Below are 26,733 nucleotides of genomic sequence, written 5' to 3' on the forward strand. Positions count from 1 at the left end.
ACTCCAAAACTCAAGATCAATGCCCACCAAACCCTTCCAGTATTTTCTGTTGGTTATGGGAGTTCTGTGTGCCAAGTTTGGTTCAATTCCAACACTGGTGGAGTTCAGAATGCTCTTTGATTGTAGGTGGATTATAAATCCCAGCAACTACAACTTCGAAATGACAAAATCAACCCCCCCCCCCCACCCACCCCCCTACCCCAAAAAACCCCTCACCAGTATTCAAATTTGGGTATATCGGGTATTTGTGCCAAACTTGGTCCAGTGAATGAAAATACATCCTGCATATCAAACATTTACATTACGATTCATAACAGTAGCAAATTTACAGTTATGAAAGAGTAATGGAAATAATTTGATCTTTGGGGGTCACCACAACATGAAGAACGATATTGAGGGGCATTAGAAAGGTTGAGAAACACTGCTCTATAGCATTGAACCATGGCAGTGTGTGCTGTCAAACTGCATTATGTCTGCAATGTTGCTGCACCTCCTGGTTTCCAGAATCTAATATAAGTCAAGGACAAAGTGGGACAATGGAAGGAGCAACTGAAATTGGGAAAAGAGAGGATTGATTGGGGCTATCTCTGCCAAATGCGGGAAACTCGACTGCATAATTTGTGAGACAATTGTAAAGAGGAAGAAGGAGATAGGCTTTTAACATAGTTTTCAAAGCACAAAGTTATTCTGCAAGTCCACTAAGCTGTGTCATGGCCAACTCACCAAGTGATGAGAATCTATTTTGAGGAATATGCATGTATGAACAGTTTCTGAAAAGGCCACAATGTGCCTATGGATGGCATAAATATAGCTGCTTTTAAGCCCCAATTGCTCTTAGCATTGCAAAACAAGAAAATATTTTACTCTCCTGAAAGGACTTCTTCCCCATCTTTTCCAAAATAGCAATTCATCGTACAAAAACTGGGCCAGTTCTATGAGCCAGGCTAACCATACAACAGAGCAGAATTCTTTTTGTAAAAACATTTTTGACATACCATTGTACAGCTTAAGAGAACTCAGGAAATGTTTCAGTGATATTCAGCTTCCCCAGAGACACTTTTAAAACTATGGCTCATGCAAATGGACTAGTGTTCAAGGCATGAAAATTACTATGGGCTTCCTGCTTACATTTGGCCTTCCCATACCCCCCACACCAAGATACTAATTTAAACATTATGGCAGCATTCCAGTCAAAAGCTTGCTCTCCTCTCGGCACCCTCCTCCACACTAGACATGGCCAATTTAAAAGGATGGGAGGCAGAGGAAGTTCAAAAACTTTCTAGGGCCCCAAATTTCTCTGAACCATAAGCCAGGCATTCCTCTCATCCAGGTTGCATGCATGACAGAAAGACCACACAAATGAGCTCAAGCCTCCATCACTTTTATTTCATGGCTCTTTCACATGTTACTTCTTTGTTCTTCTTACTGTATGCTTCATATTAGCTTGAAGTGTATGCAATGCCTATTAGAGATCAGACTAAAAGTTCATCCTGTTCAAGATGGACACAGTATAAAAGGACATGTTTGCATTAAAACTGCATATTCTAATTTATATAGATAGATAAATATTAGGCTTGGGTGGTTTCGTTCGTTAATTTCGTAATTCGTTATTAATTCGTATTTAAATTAGCTTACGATCCGATATTGAGCCATGCAGGAGTAATTAAAAATCGAAACAATTTTTTCAATTTATTTCGTAATTGTTTCGTAATTGTTTCGAAATTGTTTCGTAATTATTTCCGTATGTCTGGTGCAAGTTTTAGGGTTGTTGTTTGTTTTATCAGTGATAAAAAATAAATTATCACACCAACAGTCAACAACAGAGGGAGAGGGAAGCTTCAGAAGTTCCCCCTGTCCCATTTGGAGGGTTTTTTAGCATATTGCGCAATCGCGTCCGCCATTAACGAATCGATTCGTAATTGTTTCGTAATTGTTTCGTAATTTTACGAAATTTAGTATATTTTGAACTTTTTTAAAGAGAAAAATCGGAATTCTTTAAAAAAACAAAACGCAAAAACCCCCTAAAAACAAAACGGGTTTAGAACCAAATTTTTCCGTAGTTACCCAAGCCTAATAAATATATAGATACATCAATGCATATCTCCATGTCCCCCTCGATGGATTGTCACCTTGTTGTTGTGACAATGAACCTTTGGGCATAACAACAGGAGTCACGTTCTCCCAGGAGGGGCCACCGGGGAGGTTCCGGACCAAGCACAGTCCGAACAGCTGAAGACCTCAACGGCAGAGCAGGCGAAGAATACAATGGCTGTGAGGGCAGAAGAAGGCTGCAACAGACTGAGAAGTCACTGCCGTTGTGTTAACCATGCCACTGGATGGGACCTCACTCTGTGAAGATTGTGTGTTGATTGACTGTGCACCGATCTCCACACATTAAAAAAAACTCGCACACAGATGTCTTCCAAGATTCGCCTGTGAAATGTGGACTGTCTACAGACATCACGTTCAACGCCTAGAATGATTACATCACTGTTACCTCCAAAAACTCCTGCAAATCTCCTGGGAAGACAGGTGGACAAATGTCAGCATGCTGAAAAAAAAACAAAGACCACCAGCATTGAAGCAATGCTCTTACGCCATAAACTCCACTGGACTGGCCATGTTGTACGAATGACTGTTCACTGTCTCCCAAAGCAGTTACTATACTCCCAACTCAAGAATGGGAAATGTAATGTTGGTGAACAGGAAAAGAGATCTAAAGATGGGCTTAAAGCCAACCTTTAAAACTGTGGCATAGAACTGGGAGGTCATGGCCTTGAGCGCTCTAACTGGAGGTCAACGTTGACCAGTAATGCTACAGAATTTGAAGAGGCACGAATGGAGGGTGAAAGGAAAAAAACATGCAAAGAGGAAGGTGTCTCAAGCTAACCCTGACCGGGACTGCTTTTCACCTGGAATCCAAATGTCCTCACTGCAGGAAAATATGCGGATCAAGAATAGAGCTCCACAGCCACCTACAGACCCACCACTAAGACACTACACCTGGAGGGCCATCATCTTTGGGCTATGAGGGATCACCTAAGTAAGTTAAGTATCTCCATGTAATTACAGATTGGGCATTCCTATTCCCAAAATTCAACAAAATCCAACACCTTCTCACAGCACAAACTGTCTCAGTTTCTTGCTCTGCTGCTTCTCTAGCTAGCTGTCTGTGTTGAACACGCCCAGCTGTGGTTGTAGCCTACAAACACTATTCTCTCCGTTGCTCCCAGGCTGCAAGCAGCCTTGAAGAGATGTATTGCAGATTCAGCTGCGCTTGTGGGGGTGACTCCAAAGAATTTACAATTCCATCAAAGGAATCATCCATGGAAGATAACAAAATAGAACACTTATTTGCTTCAGTGAGTTTGAAGTCTCTTTGCTCCAACTCGACAAATAAGCTCTGTAATGTTTGTAAATGGTCTTTCAGCTCCTCCCTCTCTGAAGACGCTTCCTGTACAGCCTTCTAGCTAGTACAGCCCCAGTTGCTGCAGTTGCTCAAGCCAACCCTGACTGGGACTGCCTTTCACCTGGAATACAAATGTCCTCACTGCAGGAGAATATGCAGATCAAGAATAGATCCACATATTCTTCTGAAGCTGCTCCCAGATGGCATGTGCAGTGGGCAAACTGCAGACAAGGACCAACTGCTCGTCATCCACCCCAAGGATAAGGGATGCTTTGGCCTTCTCCTGTGCTCTCTGCTTCTCTGCTGTTTGTTGTTGTGGTGGTGGATTCATATTACAATCCCACAGAGATTCCCTCCTCAAGTAAGTCTCCATACAAACCTTCCACGTGGAGTAATTACTGCCATTAAACCTGGCAATTCGGAATGCTACCAAATTCAGTCCTGGATCCATCTCCCAGAGTTTAATCCCACAGCCAAAGTAAAGTCCAAAAAATAAATTTTCTCAGTTATGGTCTTTGCAAAAATAGGACTAGACTGGAATAGACTGGGCTATGCTGGGCACATAACCTGTTGCGCTCAAGTGGGTTTCAGTCAGGTCCAATTCAGAAGACACAACAACATTGCACACAGGCAAGAGGAAAATGAACAGAAAAAAACTTTACTCTTATCAGCAGAGTTAAAACATAAACTTGCAGTGTTGCAAACAAAACAAACAGTGCAACAAACTTCCATAGTCCTTGTAAGCAATACAGAATAAGGTTTCTCCAACTGTCTCCAAATGAGAGAGCAGTACAAATGGTTGAGCAAAATGCCTGAGCAAAGGCTCCTCAGAGCAAAAGCTGAACTGTATTCTAAAATCCATACAGTTATACCCCACCAGGTGTGGTCCAAAGTTACTAGTTGACCTACATTAGCAGCTGTACATAACAGATAAGGTTTTCTTTAATACACACACATACTTGAGCCTGTTATGACTTAACTGTAACAAGGAGGGCCATCAATTAACAGGCCTAGCTGAAGCATTGTGTCAGGAAGTAAAAATAGACCTCTGGTTGTTGAAAAATAGGGACTCCACTGAGGAAAGGGAGGGGCTATTGTACCATGGCAGTAGGCTATATGTTACACAAAAGATGCGAGTGAAGGTGTTGGGGTGAGGCCACAACCACAAAAGTGCAAGACACTTTGGCTACACCGAAACTTTGAAATTACTCAGCCAGCAGTTTTGGTGGCCAGGAATGTGGAAAGGTGTAAAAAATTATTTGCAAGAATGCCAAATTTGTGCATATGCTAAACAAAAAGGGGGAAAGTTCACAGGGTTATTGCAAACAGTAGCAGAGCCTCCTCAACCCTGAAAGCAAATAACCAGGGACTTACAGTTGCCAAACAGCAAGGGTTACAACACTATATGGACTATCATTGGCTTGTTCTCAAAGCAAGCCCATTTTGTCCTTCTCAAAGGCTTACCTACTGCCAAGCAGCTGGCTAAATTGTTATTGCTTCATGTCTACTACCTTCATGGCTGCCCTGAACGAGTCATTTTTGACCAGGGCCCACAGTTCACAGTCAAGTACTAGAAAGCATTCTTGCAACTGTTGGGGACACAGCAAGCCCTCAGCTCAGCATTTCACCCCATAACGGACAGGGCCACCAAGAGGGTGCAGAAAACCCTTCAACAATTTTTGTGTTATTATAGTAATTATCAACAGGATGATTGGGTGGATTTTCTTCCCTTTGTCAAGTTTTCTTATAATAACTCGGACCATTTGTCAATAGGATTGTCCCCTTTTAAAGTTGTTCAAGGTAGTAATTTACACCCCAAAACCAGAGGTGAAGATGGGAGGGCAAGGGGGAGTCAAAGCTGCACTGGTTGACTGGCTGGATAAATTGGTAGCATCTTGGCCAATGATTCAGCAATCACTACAAGCTGCTCCGGAGGGGTACAAATGGTTTACAGACAGGAAAACGGCTAAACAACCTCATTGAAATGATTTTTGGAATGACCCCAGATGATTATTGTGAATGGTGTACAGGAGTTGTTTATAAATTGTATGATTTTAACTGTATTTGTGTTTAGATTGGCTGCAGTAAGGCTGGAGCGGCCTAAGTCAGAGGAGTCCTCCATGTGCGTTGCCATGGAGACCGATGCAGGAGAGAGGGAAGTGGGAGGAGTTTAGAGGGGAGAGTTTGAAAAACGACAGTTAAAAATCAGTTAGGGTTTAGGTTTAGAGGTGTGAGCAGTCCAGGTTTAGGTTCAGGGGAGTGAGGAGTTAGGAGTTGGGAGAGAAGGAAAGGAAAGGTGGCGGAGTGACTTGTGAAGCAAAACTTTGAGGCTTTGAAAAGCTGGGTTTGGCTATTGGTAGTTTCTCAGGCTAGTGCAGCCGAATGGTGAAACAGAGCTGGTATTCTTTTAGTCTAAGGAGAGGCTAAAGAATAGTTTACTTAGTATTTGATCTAGGGAGGATCAAACAAGGGAAACATCCCTGTATTGAAACTTTGTCTGAAACAAGTGCTCTACGTCAGAAAGATACTGTGTTACTTGAAAGAATGAACTGTTAAAGTTACAAGTATTATTCCAAGTGCAACAAGGAAAAGTTACGTCTTGCATCCACACGCTGTGTACTTAATAAAATTGTTAACTTTTATTTGAAGATTGCCTCAGCTCCGTCTATTCTGTGTCCAAAGTGCCATTTCTCACAATATTATAACTTACCTCACGTAGTGGCGGAAACGCAGGGAAAAGTAACCAAATAAATCTTCCTTCTTCTCACCAGTCACGCTACAGTATATACAGTGTAATTACTAAGTTATTACTTTCTTAATAAAGGAGGAGGTACGATTGAACAGCCTCCCTTCTAACTTGAGGGTAAATTTGGTTCCTAATCGGCAACCTCCATTGCAAATCGGCTAGTTCTTTTAAAGATTGGGAACTGGGATAAAATCTCCTGGATACAGGTTCCTTTCAAATTGGTAGCAACAATAAATCATCCCTCAGCTCCCCTGCTTCTTTTCAAATGGCATGATTTAAAACATTCAAGTATTTTTAGTGTTTCAAGAACATTACTCATCATTTTTCTTTTGTCAAAATAGATAATGTATCAATTTCTGCTGTATTGTTCAATAAGATAGTGCTCTTTTAAAGCCATCTTCTATCTGAAGTCAATCCATCTTAATTTTAAGGATTTATTTTAAAGATTTAAAAAATGAGAAATAGATCTTCATCTATAGCATTAGATAGCAAACTAAGCCGGCTATTTGGTCATAGGCTCATCCAGTGTTGCGAGGAACACAGCTGATTCCTCTGGGGCTTGGTTCCAGAAATCTTTATAGATACCAAAATCAATGGATACTGAAATTCTACTGTATACAGTAGTATAATAAAATGATGCCCCTTATATAGCATAGTAAAAGCAACATTTGCCTTTGGAATTCTTTTAAAAATCAAACTGTGGATGCCTGAATCCGTGGATACAGGAGACCAAGTGTATTGTGTTTCTATTTAAATCGTGTTAATTGTTTTTAAATGCTCACTTATTGTCACATTTAAATTTAGGTTTCTACTGAAACATTCATTTTGTTCTATCAGGGAGTCTATGTAAACAACATAACCATCTCCCTTTCCTTCAGCTGAACCTTCAAAATTACCTCCTGGAATATTGCCAGCATGAGGCTAAAAAGCTAAGCTCAATCTCATATAAATTGAGAAACCCTCTCAAGGAGGCTAGATAGTTTAAAGCCTCATCCATCAAATGAACTTCAACACCTACAGCCTTTAATGGAATGATCAGATAACGAATGCACACTGTATTCATTATTGCTTTAAAAGTTCCAAAACTGGCAAGGCCATCATATAGGGCAGACGTGAGAGTATGGCATATGCACAAAGATTAAGATGTTACCTTCATGGTCAAAAATTGTACAGCCCTACATCACAGGTTGGAGGTTTCTAGAATTCTTTCCCTCAGACAGGCCCGTAGCCGGGATTTTGATTCGGGGGGGGGGGGGGGGGGGCTACATGCCTGCCCTCAGATCATAATTGTACAAATGGAGCAAAATAGAATTACTGGCCAGCAGAAATTAGCTTCCAGTCTGACTACTTTGTCACATGGCTGCAGAGTTGCTCCGTATTGTTGGGTGGTATGGGGAACCCGGTGCCCCACATCCCGCATCGCTCAGCTCCAGTAAAGGGTGACCCCGTGGGGGAAGCATCGATCATGCAGTATCCCTTGCCTTTAAAATCCTTGTGAAATCAACAGACAATTTGAAGGTACATACATACTTGGAAGGTAGAGAGTGACAGACCTCTGCAATGATGAAAGAAAACTACAGGAAAGGAGATTTCCACCTGAACGTTAGGAAGAACTTCCTGACTCTGAGAGCTATTCAGCAGTGGAACTCACTGCCCCAGAGTGCGGTGGAGGCTCCTTCTTTGGGGGCTTTTAAACAGAGGCTGGATAGCCATCTGTCAGCAGTGCTTTGAATGCGATTTTCCTGCTTCTTGGCAGGAGATTGGACTGGATGGCACACAAGGTCTCTTCCAACTCTATGATTCTATCTTTCAAGCAATGTCATCCCAGGCCGTTAAGTGGTCGGGACCCCTGGGTCGGGACCCCTGGGGGGGTCACGAGAGGGTGTCAGAGAGGTCACCAAAGACCATCATAAAACACAGTATTTTCTGTTGGTCATGGGGTTCTGTGTGAGAAGTTTGGCCCAATTCTATCATTGGTGGGGTTCAGAATGCTCTTTGAGAGTAGGTGAACTATAAATCCCAGCCTCTATAACTCCCAAATGCCAAGGTCTATTTCCCCCCAAACTCCACCAGTGTTCACATTTGGGCATATTGAGTATTTGTGCCAAGTTTGGTCCAGATTCATCATGGTTTGAGTCCACATTGCTCTCTGGGTGTAGGTGAACTACAACTCCAAAACTTAAGGTCAGTGTCCTCCAAACCCTTACAGTATTTTCTGTTGATCATGGGAGTTCTGTGTGCCATGTTTGGTTCAGTTCCATCATTGGTGGAGTTCAGAATGCTCTTTGATCATAAGTGAACTATAAATCCCAGCAACTACAACTCCCAAATGACAACCCCCCCCCCCCAACTCCATCAGTATTAAAATTTGGGTGTATTGGGTATTTGTGCCAAATTTGGTCCAGTGAATGAAAATACTTATAGTCCTCCTATCAGATATTTGCATTATGATTCATAACAGTAGCAAAATTACAGTTATGAAGTAGCAACAAAAATTATTTTATGGTTGGGGGTCACCACAACATGAGGAACTGTATTAAGGGGTCATGGCATGAGGGAGGTTGAGAAACACTGTTTTAGAGATTCAAAGCAGCACTCTAAACTGGGAATAAATCGGACTATGGGCCAATACCACCAAGAAAGCACTAGAGTTGTACAATACTCCAGAGGACAGGAGCAGGATTCAAAACGATCTTGACAGATTAGAGAGATGGGCCAAAACTAACAAAATGAAGTTCAACAGTGACAAATGCAAGATACTCCACTTTGGCAGAAAAAAATGAAATGCAAAGATACAGAATGGGGTATGCCTGGCTTGAGAGCAGTACGTGTGAAAAAGATCTTGGAGTCCTCGTGGACAACAAATTAAACATGAGCCAACAATGTGATGTGGCGGCAAAAAAAGCCAATGGGATTTTGGCCTGCATCAATAGGAGCATAGTGTCTAGATCTAGGGAAGTAATGCTACCCCTCTATTCCGCTTTGGTTAGACCACACCTGGAATATTGTGTCCAATTCTGGGCACCACAATTCAAGAGAGATATTGACAAGCTGGAATGTGTCCAGAGGAGAGTGATTCAAATGATCAAGGGTCTGGAGAACAAGCCCTATGAGGAGCAGCTTAAGGAGCTGGGCATGTTTAGCCTGAAGAAGAGAAGGCTGAGAGGGGATATGATAGCCATGTATAAATATGTGAGAGGAAGCCACAGGGAGGAGGGAGCAAGCTTGTTTTCTGCTTCCTTGGAGACTAGGACGCGGAACAATGGCTTCAAACTACAAGAGAGGAGATTCTATCTGAACATGAGGAAGAACTTCCTGACTGTAAGAGCTGTTCAGCAGTGGAACTCTCTGACCCGGAGTGTGGTGGAGGCTCCTTCTTTGGAGGCTTTTAAACAGAGGCTGGATGGCCATCTGTCAGGGGTGATTTGAATGCAATATTCCTGCTTCTTGGCAGGGGGTTGGACTGGATGGCCCATGAGGTGTCTTCCAACTCTTTGATTCTATGATTCTATGAATAAAAACACTCAGGGAGTGCATGGGTCTGATATGGTGGAAAAACACCCAGCGAAGATAGAGTTAAGTAGTCCCCCCCTCACCCTTCCCCTACCTTTCTGCTTCAGGAGTGTTTTTCATTAAATGAGAGTCGAGGAGTAGAGGGCTTTGTAACATATATTTGAGAGCTGTGATCAACAGTGGTTCCCTGTTGAGTGTATTCTCAGCCTGGGTTTGCCACTGAAGCATGTGTGAAGGGTCCAAAGTAATTTAACAAAACAGTCCTCAAATACTTTCTGGCCCCATTTAAAAAGAGATATAGGGATAGAGATCTTCTCCAGTTACAAAATCCAGATTTTGGACAAGCAACTGACAAAAGTGGAGTGCATCAAATAATTCAGCCTACAGAGAGCCAAGGTCTAGTCTGTTCAAAGAAGAAACTATATAATCAACTGGATTAAACGACAATAAATCCAAACAGGAAATTCCAGCCACTGCCACCAGCTGTCAATTAACCTTGCTCTGGATTGTAAATTCCTGGATGGGACTCATCCTTTTTCTGCAATCAAATCCGCAGAGGAGCCAGAATGAATTAAACGGAGAAAGCGCAAAGTCTCTTTCTAAGCTGAAGTCTCATAACAAATATTACAAGTTATCATACAGCATGTTGAAGAGTCTCGGGTAGCACCAAGACACTCTTTCAACAACTACAACCATTTACCATTCAGGCCCTAATAAACATGTGTTACCAATATTTTCACTCATGAATACGCCTCCTTCAAAACCAAAACATTCAAGCTTGCCAATATCAAGACCTTGATTGGAAAATCCATACCAGTTCACCTCTGAGCTCTGCACTTCCCCCAACATGATACCCCACCACACACACACACACACCATTCTTTAGGCCACACTTCCACATTGCCAAATGTTCACTAATTTCTTCCATTCACCCACACTTCTTTAGGACAAGGATCAAGGTTTGCTGACTGAAGCAAAATACAAGATAATTGCTAACTCTCCATTGCAGATAGGGATGCCAACAGGGCTAGCAAACAAATCTTGCTTCAACACCAAGAATAGAATATCATCTTCAACCTCACCTGAAACCAACAGGTGATTTAGGTCATGCGGACATAATTTGGTTGAACTCATAGCTCTGTTCTCCATGAGAAAGCAGTGACTGGAAAAGCTTTGAAGGAACAGCTGAGAAATAGCATTACCCTCCCTCAGTGTCTACTGCCTGAAGCAGTCATCCCATTGTGCCTTATTGGTAGGGACACTGGCACTTAGGGCAAGGTGAAAGAGAGTGTGTCTTGAAATGATGAATATTGTAACTAGGCCTGGGTAACAACGGAAAAATTTGTTTCTAAAATCGATTCGTTTTTTGGGGTTTTTTGCGTTTCGATATTTAAAAGAATTCCGAAATTTTTCTTACGAAATTTCGTAAATGTTTAAAAAATTACGAAACATTAACGAAACAAATACGAAACAATAACGAATCAATTCGTTAATGGCGGACGCGACCACGCAATACGCTAAAAAACCTCCAAATGGGACAGGGGGAACTTCTGAAGCTTCCCTCTCCCTCTGTTGTTGACTGTTGGTGTGATATTATAATTTTTTTCACTAATTAAACAAAAAACAACTATAAAACTTGCCCCAGACACGCGGAAATAATAATGAAACGACCTCAAACCGATAACGAAACGAATACATAACGAATCCGAAGCATTTACAAAATGAATTTAAAAATTCGTTTCGTTTTTAAGTTGCTCCAGAATGGTTCGTTATCGCTTCGTTATCAAAATAATAACGAATTTTTAACGAATTACAAATTAACGAAACGAAACCGCCCAGTCCTAGTAACTAGACTTTGGAGTCTCACTTTGTACTACCAAAGAAATGAACTAAAGAAAAGCAGCCTGTTAACACCTACATGTTATATGTTGTGCAGTTGATGGTGGTTGGTGATGGGTTAATGTGAGTATTAGTTCTAGAGGGTTTGGTAATCTGTAAGTGGGAGTTCATGGGTGAAAGCAATTAAGGGTGGAGGTGTGCAGGAGATGGGTTGCAGATGGGTGTTACTGGATATAAGGAGCTAACCTTGAGACTGATCTTTGGGAGAAAAGTATCTGTTGTATTTTGGTGGTGGATGCCGTTAGTTTTGCTCCCAGGTCTGTTGGATTTTTTGGTATCCTGACCTGTCTCCTGTAATCTTGGAATCCTGGAACCTTGAACCTTTGGACTGGCTTTTGACTATGGTATAGACTCTTGATCCCTGGACTCTGTTATTGAACTCTTGGCATTTGACTATTGGACTGGACCTTTTTGATTACGAAGTTATTTTTGCTATCAGTTTTTGTTTATTCTGTAGCTGTGTGGTATCTTTGTGTTTTATATTTTGGACTATAAAAACAGTCAGCAAGTATGTGCTGTTTTAATTAAACTGTTTTGTTAAAACTGGAGTTTGATTCATCTCTACCTAAACAAGGTAGAGCCCTGGCAATGTGACACTACAGGCCAATTGTCCACATTTGACAAGGACAGTCTTTATTAAAGATAATAAAATTGTCTCTCTTGTTTTTTATATTTGCAAATGGTCCAGATAGTCATGAAGATTGTCCCAATTCGTTCTTTTTATTATCATGCCTGTATTTTTCTTCAACAAAATAATCAGTTTGTCTATGTCCTTTATTTCTCTGATTTTTTTCCACCCAATCCTGTACGGGTGGTACTGAGTCTTGCTTCCACTCTCTAGCAAAAACAATTCTGTAAAAAGTTTGTCCTCTTGTTCCGTCAATTGTAAATCCAAATCTGTAAAGCCTAACAAGTAATGGTTTTCTTGTAAAAGTTCTTTTTAAGATCTTTTGCGTCTCTTCATGAACTACCCTCCAAAACTTTACTGCTTCTTTACAAGTCCACCACATATGGTAGCAGGAACCCACTTGTTCTGAACATTTCCAACACTTATCAGAAACTGTTTTATACATTTTAGCAAGTTGTTTCAGTGTGGTATACCATCTGTGGAACATTTTTATCCAATTTTCTTTTAAGTCCGTTGCATATGTATATTTTAATTTTTTGTTCCACATCTGTTCCCACTCCCTCATTTGAATTGGTCTTCTTAAATTTTGAGCCCATTTTATCATACAGTTTTTAACCTGTTCTTTTTCAGTCAGCCAAGTAAGTAATATATTATAAATATTTGATATTACTTTCTTTTCCAATTTTAAAATTTTATCCCACGCTGTTTCCTCCCAGGAAAATCCAATTTTTTTATCTTGATTGTAATATTCTTTAATTTGCATATAATGTAACCAAGTAATATTGGAATTTTTTGTTTTAATTCCTCATAAGACTTAATATTGTTCGTAGCTTTATTTAACAAATCTTTGTAGGTTGGCCATTTTCTCCATCCTAAAAGTCTTCGCTGGTTTGCTTCCATGGGAGAGACCCATAAAGGTGTTTTAGAATAAAAGTGTATTTTATATTTTTGCCATACTCTTAATAGGGGTGCTCTCACAAAATGGTTACCAAAACTCTTTTCTTTCTTTTCCCTTTCATACCATAAATAAGCATGCCATCCTACTCTTAGATCATTTCCTTCTATATTTAAAAAATCTTCTTTATTCAACAATATCCAGTCTTTTATCCATATCAACACACATGCGTCATGATATGCTTTAAAATCCGGGAGGCCCAGACCTCCTCTATTCTTCTTATCAATCAAATTATCATACTTTATTCTTGGTCTTCCTCCAGCCCATATAAATTTCAGTATTTTTTTTCCATTTTATAAAAAGTGTTTGACTTCTGATTATCGGGAGATTTTGAAAAAGGAACATCAATTTTGGTAAAACATTCATCTTAATCAAAGATATACGGCCTAAAAGTGACAACTTTGGATATTTCCACTTTTGTAAGTCCTTTTGTATTTTTTTCCAGACTTCTTCATAATTATTCTTTAATAGTTGTCCATTTTTGTCGTGATCCATACTCCTAAGTATTTGAATTTCTTAACTATTTCCAGACTTGTTTGCTCTTTAATCATATCTTGTTTTTTTCTTTTCTACATTTTTCGTTAGTATCTTTGTTTTTGACATATTGACTTTGAATCCTGCAACTGACCCAAACTCTTTTATCTTCTGCAGGCCTCCACCTTTCCATTTTTTCAGCTTTCAAGACATTGCAGTCTCTCTTCAACCCATTTTGTTGAATGTGGTTTCATTTATATGTGAAGAGCTTTGAATAACATTAAAGTGTTCTAGAGGATTATTTCTGAAGCCCTCAAAAGGTTATTGCTTAATCAGTTATTCTTCTTCAGGTTGTCACTGGTTATTTCACCTTAAAAAAGTAAAGGTTTTCCCTGACTTTAAGTCTAGTCGTGTCCAACTCTGGGAGGGTGGTGCTCATCTCCATTTCTAAGCTGAAGACCCAACGTTGTCCATAGATGCCTCCAAGGTCATGTGGCTAGCATTGTGGGGATTTGTAAAAAGGCACCATGATGTAGATAGTGTTGCAGTAGTCCAAACGGGATGTGACTAAGGTGTGGACTACCATGGCCAAGTCAGGCATCTCAAGGTATGGGTGCAGCTGGTGCACAAGTTTTAACTGTGCATTAATATTTCCATGGAGTTGGAAATGGGAGGGATCTAAGACAAGTTCACATGTGTAAAGTGCATAGTAATCTGAATTCAGATGTGGGATGTGGACTTGTTACAGTAGACTCCACCCAATTCATGCACATTCACAACACCAGTCATTTATGAAAATAAGACCACATATATTGTTTAATTTCACCTCCCAGAAGCCTCAGCTAGCCTAGGTAATTGTGAATGATTCAAGGAGTTGTAGTCTTGGAGCCCAGGTATACAAATTCTTACTTTGGATTGCCCATGTAGTCAGAGACCTTGTATTTGCAAGAGCTGTGATCAAGCATACAATGGCCATCTGGGACCTGGTGCGTTAATTGCTTCCTGAGCTAATTAGTGGGAGGCCAGAAAGCAAAGTAAACAAAAGGCAACAGCCGCCTTTAATCTCTAAGCTTTGGTTGAGAGGCAAAAAATCTCCCCTTGGCCATAACTTTTTAATTTGCCACAGGACATGAACATCTTTAATTCATGCCTTTGCTATGCTGGCCTGTAGTTTACACCCACCCACAAACCCCCTTTGCTTAAACGCTATTAGAAGAGACTGTGTTCTTGATTCTGATTATGTGTAAAATGCCATACAGGCTGCTTTATATAGTATGATAAAGCAAAGAAATACAACTCTTTGTCTTCAGTAGAGGTAATGAGCATCTCCCCACCATTCTGTTTTTGACTTGATGTGGTAGGATGAGAACCTGAGTGATATTGTGAGGGAAACCATGGCTGCCCTTACTCTGTTGTCCATTTATCTCTGTTTTCAGTTTTTAGTTTATGTATATACACCTGCTGAGCTTGTTCCCACACATAAGCTGTGTGGGGTCAGCTTTGGACCTGACCCCACACAGCAATGTATACAACTTGCTGTGTGGGGTCAGGTCCAAAGCAAGTTATATCTTGGTTAAAAAAAGAAAAGAAAAGAAAAATGACCTTCTGATCACTGGGCAAAGACTGGCAGACCAAGGACCTTATCACATTAGCCGCCAGATTGTGGTGAATCTATTGGGGGCCATGAAGAATCTGTCCGGCACACCCCGCATCACCCAGCTTTCCCCTTAATCGATCCCACAGGGGGAAGCGTCCACCTCTTGGCTTCCTCCCATGTAACATGGCAATGTAACATGGGAAGTATGCCGGTTCATCTCCACTTTTGCCACTGAAGCCCTCCTCAAGTAGATGTACATCATGGGATGGGAGCTGGCTGACTCCATGGCAAAAGTGAAGAGGAACCGGCCTACACTGCCAAATTTGGCCCATCTGATGAGGTTGCAAGTCTGTTCCAGTTAAGAAAGCAAGGGAATATATATTTGGTTGTGTGTAAGTAAGTAAGTAAGTAAGTAAGTTATAACATTGTCACAGTTACCTTTACAGAATTTTCTTTGGCCAACTGGAGCTCATGCATAGGTATAAAGAGAAAGAAATGATTGAGAACAGAGAGAAAAATATTCCAATAAAGCAGGACAATACTAAAACAAAGGTGTGTTGGCTCTAAGACAAGCATGGGCAAACTTTTTGTGGTGTGGGCCGCATGGCAGGCCTGGATGGGGCAGGTGGGCCAGGGGGGAGGGGCAAGGGTACTTGATGCAGGGGGAGGAGTTAGGGTTGCAGGGGGAGAGCTTTGGCAGGCAGAGGGAGAGCTTTGAATGCCCAGGCCCTCCTCTCAGCCTGGGAACATACATACATAGTGCCCCCTGCCTGGATAGTGATCCATGCACACTCTCTTTCCAGCAGAGAGAGTGGGTGCAGTGCAGCAGCACGTGCACAGTCTCTCCCTCCCTGTTTTCCTTCTTTTCTACTTCCTGACTCCATCCCTCCTCCTCAGGAGCTGATAGAAGAAGGAAGGATGAAAGGAAAGAAAAAGAAGGGGAGTGACATTGGCCCCTGTAGCCCTGTGGCCAGCCAGTGATGGAGCTGCAGTGGTGCTGTCCTCCAGAATAGCATGAGCCCTCTCCTGCGGTTGGAGAAACCTCCGCCGCCACCACCATCCTCCTTACCAGATTCTTGCTTCCCTCCCTTCTCCAGGCTGAGTGAAGTTGAGACTTAGCCCCGGTGGCAGGGAACCATTGGCCATTGTGGGAGGGAGGCAAGAGGTGGATGAGGAGGGTGGCAGCGGTGGCTTTTCTGCCTGAAGAAGAGGGTGAAGCCGCTGCAGATCCATTGCTGGCTGGCCATGGTGCTGTGGAAACAGAGTCAGGGAGTGAAGAAGGAAGACAGGGAAGAAGGAAGGAGGACACCATGCAGCAACCACTTCCTCTGCCAGAGAGCTCTCCAGAAGCTCTCAGCAGCCCTCTTCTCAGCCTGGGGACACAACAGGCCACCATGTCCACAAGCTTAGGAGAAGGCCGAAGCAGACAGAGGGCCAGGTGAAAGAGCCCAAAGGGCCGCATCCGGCTCACGAGCCTGGGTTTGCCCATGCCTGTTCTAAGGGATTAGGTAGAAGACTATTCTGCTGGCAGAAATGCACTTCTACAGAGAAAAATAGTTTCTGCTGGCTGGTTGCAGAGATCCACTGATGGAGAAATGTGCTCTTCTGGCAGAAGAGACACCAAAAAAGGATGGAGGAGTGGGGAAGAGAGAGGGAGAACAATTCAAAATGTGTCAGAGGGACACAGGAACAATTCCAGTCAAAAGTTAGGCTTGTGTAAGGGCGTCCCTTTTCACATTTTACAGATAAAACTGGGATACTTGTGACCAAACTGTTAATGCAGTTCTGAGGAAACTGCTGGGTCTCCTAATAATGATTTCTCTCTAGCTGCACTGGGACTGGCCAGTCTTTCACAGAAAGACTATCCTCTGCATGTCATCCATATAGAGGGAGCTCTTCATTGTAGAGAAGACCATATGGTCACTTTTGGATCCTGGTTCAAAAATTGCAATGCGCTGCGTACATAAGCTTTGAAAAGTAGGAAGAACTTCCTAACTGTAAGAGCTGTTTAGCAGTGGAACTTTCTGCCCCAGAGTGTGGCAGAGGCTCCTTCTTTGGAGGCTTTTTAACAGAGGCTGGATGACCATCTGCCGGGGGTGCTTTGAATGCGATTTTCCTGCTTATTGGCAGGGGGGTTGGACTGGATGGCCTACGAAGGCTCTTCCAGCAATATGATTATAAGGCATGGCCTGACTTACCGAGCCAAAGAAGTTGCGGTGCAGGGCGTCCCCCACCGCCATTCTTGCCTTCGGGGGGCTTCTTCCTCCCAGAAGCCCCCTCTGATGGCGGGAAGGTTTCCCGCCGGCAGGTCAATTGACCTATGGCCAACTGACCACGCCTCAGAGGCCTGAGCTGGCCTCTCCCTCCCTTATAAGGCTGCCCCAGGCTCCCCAGCAGGCACTGTGCCTGCAACAGCTGATCCATCCCACCCACCCTGCATGCGGTTCATGTTTTCATCAGCGGTTAACTTTCGTTGTTGTTTACCTTGTCCTAGTTACGTTTTAACAGTTACTTGTTTGTTTTATGCTTCTTGTCACAACTCCCTGTTGGTGTGGGGCATGGGCCCTGGATCTGGTTTGGTATCCCCCCTAGCGGAAAGGGGAAATGCCTGGTGGTCCCAGGAGTGCCGAGTTGCGTTTGCCCGGTATTGTGCCGGCAGCACCCTGCCGTGTGCGGGATCGGACAGTATTGGGCTGCCCGATCGTGATCCAGGACCCATGCTTGGCTGCCAACCCTTGTTCCTGTTATCAATAAATGAGTTGTGGCCATTGTTCATCCCAACCTCATGTGTGTGCGTACTTCTTGGGTTGGTTGTGGGAGGTGTATCGCACTTGCACATGCAAATGATTCTATGAGTCTATAAAATAAAAGGCTATTGGAAGAACCACTGATGTAGAACAGATGTAGAGTCAAGTCACAACAGCAATTCTTAATCCATTTATAAAACAATAGGAGCTGAATATCAAGGTCACGTATGGGATTGTGTGGGAGTACTTGTGTGCATGTGTGTTTTGAAAACAGATATGAATGATTGTTATTTTTTAAATTAAATTTAGAGCTGGCCCTGCAATTAGATAGAGTGAATCAGTTAGCTCAAACAGCATATCTGAGGTTTCATGAAAGGGCATCAAATAGTTGTTTAATGTGTGCTTTTACTGATGGGAGGGGCATTTTCTGCCTCATGTGCCAGAAAGATCTGGCTGGCTTTATGGAACTAGGTACCATGACATGGATGGATAGGAAATGCTATTTTTGCTCTCCTTCAGGCAACAAAATATCTTGGGCCAGATCACATTATAAATTGTATCATTTCAGTTCACCAAAAAAAGGTAAAGATAGATGTAACTAATAACTATTATTAAATATTGCACCACAAGTTTTTAAAAAGTTGTAGTTAATTAAGGAAGCTGATCAAATCAATGGTTAGCAATGCCAATTAACATAGAAAAATGAAAACAGACTACAATAGCCAGTTATCGAAAGCAGCACAAAAGAACTTCAGTCTTTCATTCTTCTGGCCCTCTACTGGTATGTGCTGTTCCCTACAATGGTACTTCTCTCTCTTAAAGTATGTTGGTGCTTTTCATGGACCAACAGAAGATCAGAGGAAATGAAATGTATTGCCCTCTTCATCCCACCACCACCACCCCTTGTGGCATATTTCCTACAGTGAGGGTTGATTTTGGACACTCTGGGGGGACAAATGCTTTCTTTTTAATTCAGCAAAAATTGGGAAACATTTGCAAGATGTTTGATTTCGTGGTCTGATTTCCTTACAAATCAAACAAAGTAAGAACTGGAAACAACTGGATTTATCAATCCCTCTGCGAACAATTGCCAGATCTTTGAGCTCTGTTGTGTCTCAGGTGGAGCAAGCAGCAGGCAGATCAGATTTTTAAACAGACATTTCAGTGTTTAGTCTGAATGGATCTCCATCCTGATATTGCTACATGCCACAGCCTTGGGCACCGTGGTTTCTATTTCCTTGTGGGGTCACCCGGAGATATCTGACAATGGAAGAGGAGAAAGTCCTAGAAAAGAGGATAGAAAACAGATGCTGGGGAGTGAGAGAGGAAACAGGAAGAAAATGTATATAAACAGCAGAGGGAATGAGGAATGCAGGGAGGGAAATGCGGAGAAGAAAGGACACTCAAGCAAGCTGCAATAAAGTCTGTATTGTGTCCCAGGAACTTTGAATGGCAAATGCAACAAAACAGCAAGCCAGTTTGGGAAGAAGGTCAAAGGTCATGATTTTACAGGATGTTTAAACAACTGTCCTACAGTGTCAGCTACTTTTAACTTCTGAGAAGAGAAATGCTTCCATCTCTGAATAAGGAAAAAACCACATTGCATTACAATGGATATTGATGTTTAGTAGGCCTGGGTAACAACGGAAAAATTTGTTTCTAAAATCGATTCGTTTTTTGGGGGGTTTTTGCGTTTCGTTATTTAAAATAATTACAAAATTTTCCTTTTAAAAAGTTCAATATTTACGAAATTTCGTAAATGGTAAAAAATTAATGAATCGATTTCCGAAACAATAACTAATCGATTCGTTAATGGCGGACGCAACCGCGAAATACGCTAAAAAACCTCCAAAAACTTCTGAAGCTTCCCTCTCCCTCTGTTGTTGACTGTTGGTGTGATATTATAATTTTTTTCACTAATTAAACCATAAAACTGGCCCAGACATGCGGAAATAATAATGAAACAACCTCAAAACAATAACAAAACGAATACAATAACGAAATACGAAGCATTTACAAAACGTATTTAAAAATTCATTTTTAAAAAAAAATGCTCCAGAATGGTTCGTTATCGTTTTGTAATTGAAAAAAATTAACAAATTATTAACGAATTACGAATTAACGAAACGAAACTGCCCAGCCCTAATGTTTAGTACTGAACATGATGGCATGCACACCTCTGAGGGTAATGCATATCATATTAACTGGCTTGGTGTATAGTTAGCATCTCCAGCTCATTGATGGAGGCTAAATTAGATATACCATGCAGTTCACAATTTTGTTACAACAGAAAATTCTACGAAAATAGAAGAGCAGTTAAATAGGTCTTACATTCCAACCTACCATAGTAATCATTCCCACACTCTGTGCCCTTTGGAACATTAGTGTGATGTGTGCAATACGTAAGAAAAAAATTTAATTGAAGCTCCAAGTATGTCAATTTCCCATGAGCTCTACATTTGACATGATGAGAGTGATAACAATCACATCTGTTTCGGAGAAATTTTAAAAATTGCATCTCCTTTGATGGGTTTGCTGATCCCATCCCTATTCTTTTCGGTCTTTGGCAAGAATAAACAACTGAGTGTCCCTTCAATTTTACTTTAAGGAAAAATATCACTCAAATTCCCAAGAAAAGCATCAATTTTTTTCAGCCATGCTTTAATATACCTTTGCATATATCACTGTGTTTGCATGCATCCTTTCATGCAATAAGAGGTCTTGAAAATATTGTCTTACCTGGATCATGAAACGGAATCAGGGCAAAGTTGTAAAGCGGTCTCTTGGGTCTTTTTAGAGAGGTCTCCAGAATTTTGGATGCTCCCTCAATGACCTGAACTAAATCATCGTACATAGAGCCAGTCACATCAAACACAAAAGCCAAGGTAGATGCTCCGTCTGGGATTTCTTCCCCCATGGTGCGAGGCTCTACTTCAACATCAGCATCTTGTGCATGGCCAAGAGGGAAAAGGACAAAAAAGGACAGGGCATAGAATCCCACTGCCCAGAGGGAAATACTCATATGGGGATTCATGATTTCTTTCTTCTTCCCAGGTAACCCCCAAACATGCATCTTCCCCACACCATGCATGACAAAAGAGCCAGTCTGTTTGAAAGAAAAATGGAGGAAGGGAAGAAAATTAAAGCATTTGATCTTTCCTTTCCCCAAGTAACAATGAAGCCCCCCCCCCCTTCTACAAAGTAGTTTTACAAACTCAAGGGAGGAAAGAGGACAGCAGGGGAATTCAGCAGCTTTTGCTTGCAAGTAGTGGCTGGTTCGTCTTCCCTTCCCCAGTCTACTCAGCTGCAAGACTTTTGGCAGCCTCTCCGCAGGGCAAGGGAGAGAGTCCCATTCATGTCCTCTTGTTCAGCAGCTGCTGCTGCTGCCTCTAAATTCCTTGGCAAGCAGCAGAGACTCTCCAAAGTCCGGCTGCTGTCAGGAGTCTTTGGCTAGAGAGTGAGGCTTCTTACTACTGCTGCTGTTGCTGCAACAATGCTGCTCAGACTGGAGGCAACTAAGAGGGGATGCTCAGTTCAGTTCAGTACAGCTCACCCTCTCATTAGTCACTCCCACTTCCCGACCTTTGCTTCTAAGCCCCCCACCCTCCCCTTTTAGGGTGACTTGTTTAAAAAGGTATTTAGGGTCACTGGAGTGCTGCAAAAATCACTCAAGACAAATCTCTTTCAGATGCTGCCTTAAAAGTAGAGGCGTTGTTAATTCTCAGGAAAACCTCTGGGGCAAGAAGACAGTACTGTTTTCTCACAATATTTAGCAATGATGATTACAGATGCTGGAAGAAATGGGCCTCATCCTTTCTCTACCCCTGAGGGGTTGGCTCCACTCTCCCTCTAGTAATTTAAACTTTAAGAAATATAGGTGGTTATATAGCAGAAAACACATCTAATGACATTTGGATTTCCAGACTGCCTGTCATGCCCACAGGAAACATCATTTCAACGGAAAGTGGCCCATCACTTTGGTTCAGACAGTCAATGGTTTATTGGAACTTCCGGTATGATGGCGGAGAGGCAGCAGCAAGCTCTCACAGCTGCTTGGGAGCAAAAGGCAACCTGAACTAAATCCTCCCAATCTGACATCTCTCTGCCCCTTAAGTGTCACTTTTGACCAACCAGGGTCTTGAAGGAGGCCTTGGAAAGTAAATTTGCCTCTGAGGATGCAACAGGGTTCCGTCCTGGGCCTGGTCCTGTTCAACATCTTTATTAATGACTTAGATGAAGGGCTAGAAGGCATGATCATCAAGTTTGCAGATGACACCAAATTGGGAGGGATAGCCAATACTCCAGAAGACAGGAGCAGAATTCAAAACGATCTTGACAGATTAGAGAGATGGGCCAAAACTAACAAAATGAAGTTCAACAGTGACAAATGCAAGATACTCCACTTTGGCAGAAAAAATGAAATGCAAAGATACAGAATGGGTGACAATTCCTGGCTCGAGAGCAGTACGTGTGAAAAAGATCTTGGAGTCCTCGTGGACAACAAGTTAAACATGAGCCAACAATGTGATGTGGCAGCAAAAAAAGCCAATGGGATTTTGGCCTGCATCAATAGGAGCATAGTGTCTAGATCTAGGGAAGTAATGCTACCCCCTCTATTCTGCTTTGGTTCGACCACATCTGGAATATTGTGTCCAATTCTGGGCACCACAATTGAAGAGAGATATTGACAAGCTGGAATGTGTCCAGAGGAGGGCGACTAAAATGATCAAGGGTCTGGAGAACAAGCCCTATGAGGAGCGGCTTAGGGAACTGGGAGGGAGCAAGCTTGTTTTCTGCTTCCTTGGAGACTAGGACGCGGAACAATGGCTTCAAACTACAAGAGAAAAGATTCCATCTAAACATTAGGAAGAATTTCCTGACTGTGAGAGCCGTTCAGCAGTGGAACTCTCTGCCCCGGAGTGTGGTGGAGGCTCCTTCTTTGGAAGCTTTTAAGCAGAGGCTGGATGGCCATTTGTCAGGAGTGATTTGAATGCAATATTCCTGCTTCTTGGCAGGGGGTTGGACTGGATGGCCCATGAGGTCTCTTCCAACTCTTTGATTCTATGATTCTATGATTCTATGAACACGAGCACCTGCTTGTCCAATTTTGATGGATTCATTTCAATTGGTGAAACCCAAGGATGTGGACAAAATATTTGGAGGGATGAGGGAGACCAAATGCATCCTAGACCCCTGCCTATCCTGGCTTCTAAAGGAGGCCAGAGGGGGATTGGCCGAGTGGGTAAAGGTGGTGGTTAATGCCTCCCTTCAGGAAGGCAATATTCCAGCGAGCTTAAAACAAGCTGTGATAAAACTGCTGTTGAAAAAACCATCACTGGACCCCACTCAATTTGTCAACTATCGGCCTGTTTCCAACCTCCCTTTAGAATCATAGAATCATAGAGTTGGAAGAGACCTCATGGGCCATCCAGTCCAACCCCCTGCTAAGAAGCAGGAATATTGAATTCAAAGCATCTAGCCTTTGTTTAAAAACCTCTAAAGAGTTCCACTAGGGCTGGGCGGTTTCGTTTCGTAATTTCGTAATACGTTAAAAATTCGTTATTTTTTTTATAACGAAGCAATAACGAACCATTCAGGAGCAACTAAAAAACGAAACGAATTTTTAAATTCGTTTCGTAATTGTGTCGAATTCATTTTTGTCTTCGTTTCGTTATCGTTTTGAAATCGTTTCGTTATTATTTCCGCATGTCTGGGGCAAGTTTTATAGTTGTTGTTTGTTTAATCAGTGAAAAAAATTATAAATATCACACCAACAGTCAACAACAGAGGGAGAGAGAAGCTTCAGAAGTTCCCCCTGTCCCATTTGGAGGTTTTTTAGCGTATTGCGCGGTCGCGTCTGCCATTAACGAATCGATTCGTAATTGTTTCGTATTGTTTTGTAATTTCCGAAATTTCGTAAATATCGAACTTTTTAAAAGAAAAATTTCGGAATTCTTTTAAAAATCGAAACGCAAAAAACCCCAAAAAACGAATCAATTTTAGAAACAAATTTTTCCGTGGTTGCCCAGCCCTAAGTTCCACTGCTGAACGGCTCTCACAGTCAGGAAGTTCTTCCTCATGTTCAAATGGAATCTCCTCTCTTGTAGTTTGAAGCCATTGTTCCACGTCCTAGTCTCCAAGGAAGCAGAAAACAAGCTTGCTCCCTCCTCCCTGTGACTTCCTCTCACATATTTATTGTTTTGTCATGCACTGGGCCTGTAATGAATTGCAGCTAAAAAAGAATATATATATATATAGAAAGGGGGGGGGACAAGAGAGGGGGGTGGTTGAGTAGGGGTGGGTGTGAGAAAAGAAAAGTAATGGAAAAAGAGAATAAGATTAGTAGTGAGGAGACATTTGTGATCTTGTTCTCTCCCGTCAATTGGTGGTATTTTTTCCTTTGGATATTCTAAACTTGATATGTTCCAAGCTAGAATATATCCAAAAGAAATTTGAAAGCACTGATTTTAATTCTGCTGTGTTTCTGAATCCCACAATTGGAATAACACCAAAAGAGCAGGAAGAAGAAACAGGGAAGACACAGCCTGTAATTAGGAAGACCAATTATCTAGATGACACTCAATTGAAAACAAAAGAAGTAAAACAAGGATAACAGAACCTCGCCATTCTGAAACAAAACATCTTAAATTCAATCCTTGTCAACTGCAATTTTGTATTTCACCAAACTCCATAAACTGGAGCAGATGGGGTAACAAAAATCATGTACTCTACTCTCCAAGTCTTTTGTTAAACACCCCAATAAGACAGATAAATCTCCATTCATTGATTTGGCTCCCAAAAAGACAGTTCCATAAAAGATTTATGGTAGGTTTTACCAGTCCTCTAATCCCTCAGTTATTACTCTCTATGTGCTCACATTTGCATTATAAATTTGGAATTTTCACAGAGTGTTCGAGGAGACAAGAACAGGCCTCTTATTGAAAATCACATACCAAACAGTGGGCCAATTCCCATCATCACAAACTGCCCCTCTAACTCCCAGATAAACTGTTCGAGGAAAATGTTTCAGTCATCCTCCTGAACACTTTAACTGGAAGAAACGATCCAACAACATTAAAACCAGAATACCTGAATATGTCTGTCCACCTGTTCAATTGTCCATCTGTCTGTTTGTCCTTCTGTTCAACCATTTGTCCTTCTGTCTGTCCATTTTAATCTGCCCACCTGTCCGTTTGTCCATCTGTTAATTCATCTATCCATTTCTCTGTATATCTGTCCATCCACCTGTCTATCTTAGCAACTGTGACTGAGGGATGTGATCTGCCATTGCCATGGATTTTATTGCTGCATCCTATTTAATATCTGTGTGCAATCAATTAACTCTCTTGTATGAATTTACCTGCATGAATCACGACCTTGGATTCATTATAGTGTTGATGGTGGTTGTATTTCTTGAGTATATATGCTTTAAGCCAAAGTTTAAAGCGATTTTCTGGTATGAAGATAAAATTGCTCAGCCAGGCCTTCAAATGCTAATGAAGGTGATCAGCTGAAACATTCACACCTAACTGCAGCAGGGAAGAGCTCCTTGCCCCATTCCACAGATATATAAACCCATTGTCCTAATTCCAACAGACCTCACTACCTCTGAGGATGCTTGCCATAGATGCAGGCGAAACGTCAGGAGAAATGCCTCTAGAACATGGCTCTATAGCCCAAAAAAACCCACAAGAACCTAGTGATTCCAGCCATGAAAGCCTTTGACAATACATCAAAATTGCACATACATTGCAGCAGACAATTGTGGGTCCTTTGCCCTCCACCTCTGTCATTACATATCTTCCTTTGCTCCTTTCTCCAACAATCTCCATTGTTGTGCTGATGGCACATGAAGATTGTTGTTGCATGGGCCCAGGGTCAAGGCTGTTCTCAATACAACTGCCACTTCCTCAGCCACTGCATCATGCCACCATCAGGCATGTAGCTGGGGGGGGGGCTTGGGGGGCTTCAGCCCCCCCCCCCCCCCAAAATTCTTATGGTGGTCTGTGAGAAGGCCTTACTGGTACATTATTTAGACTGTTATGTTTATTCATATCATGATCTGATCACCATGCTCAATATATCCCATATGCATGGGGGTATTAGGGTAACGATACAAAAGGTTTGCTAGGGTAGACCCCCTTTCACTCAGACTCAGCCCCCCCCCCCCCCCGAACCAAACTCACACCCCTCCCCCCCCCCCCCCCGAAACAAAATCCTGGCTACGGGCCTGGCCACCATCATGGCTGCCTGCTGAATACCACCAGCAATTTTTCCCTATGAGTGAGTGTAGAAATCTAAATAAGCAGTATTAAATTTCAAACATCTGGGGCAATGAAGAAATAATGTCAGCAGACATTTAAATGTCAGAATATTAAATTGCTGTTCAGTCCCATCCTCTTACCAATTATTATACTTCTGAAAATAAAAGTGAGAGCTTTACATATTGTTCCCAAACACACGATAAAAATGTTTTAAAAGAAACAATTGATTTATTGTTTTCTCGATATAAATATAGATATAATTTGGTACTGTTAGCCTGGCCAAGAGCTAGCTGAATAAGACATCCAGTATGCATCCAGTTGATTCTATATCAACATCCAGCATAGCACTAGCTGAAAATTAGTTGCCATTCTGAACTGACTCTAATCCATAACACTCCTTGATTTCTCAGTTCTTGTGGGTTTTTTCGGGCTATATGGCCATGTTCTAGAGGCATTACTCCTGACGTTTCGCCTGCATCTATGGCAAGCATCCTCAGAGGT

General features: G+C 42.0%; 1 protein-coding gene across 2 annotated transcripts in view; it reads right to left on the minus strand.

The window, feature by feature from the left end:
* The window catches only part of HMCN1 (hemicentin 1), a 379,978-nt gene extending 358,482 nt beyond the window's left edge, over positions 1-21,496 (minus strand). For both annotated transcript variants that reach the window (XM_067467610.1, XM_060774510.2), the window contains exon 1: positions 20,708-21,496. In XM_067467610.1, the coding sequence (XP_067323711.1) occupies positions 20,708-21,059 (352 nt within the window). In that variant the 5' untranslated portion in view covers positions 21,060-21,496. The remainder of the gene's footprint in view (positions 1-20,707) is intronic.
* Between the last annotated feature and the right edge of the window lie 5,237 nt (positions 21,497-26,733).

The sequence above is a fragment of the Anolis sagrei genome, chromosome 4 (genome assembly GCF_037176765.1).
Source record: "Anolis sagrei isolate rAnoSag1 chromosome 4, rAnoSag1.mat, whole genome shotgun sequence".
Classification (NCBI taxonomy): domain Eukaryota; kingdom Metazoa; phylum Chordata; class Lepidosauria; order Squamata; family Dactyloidae; genus Anolis; species Anolis sagrei.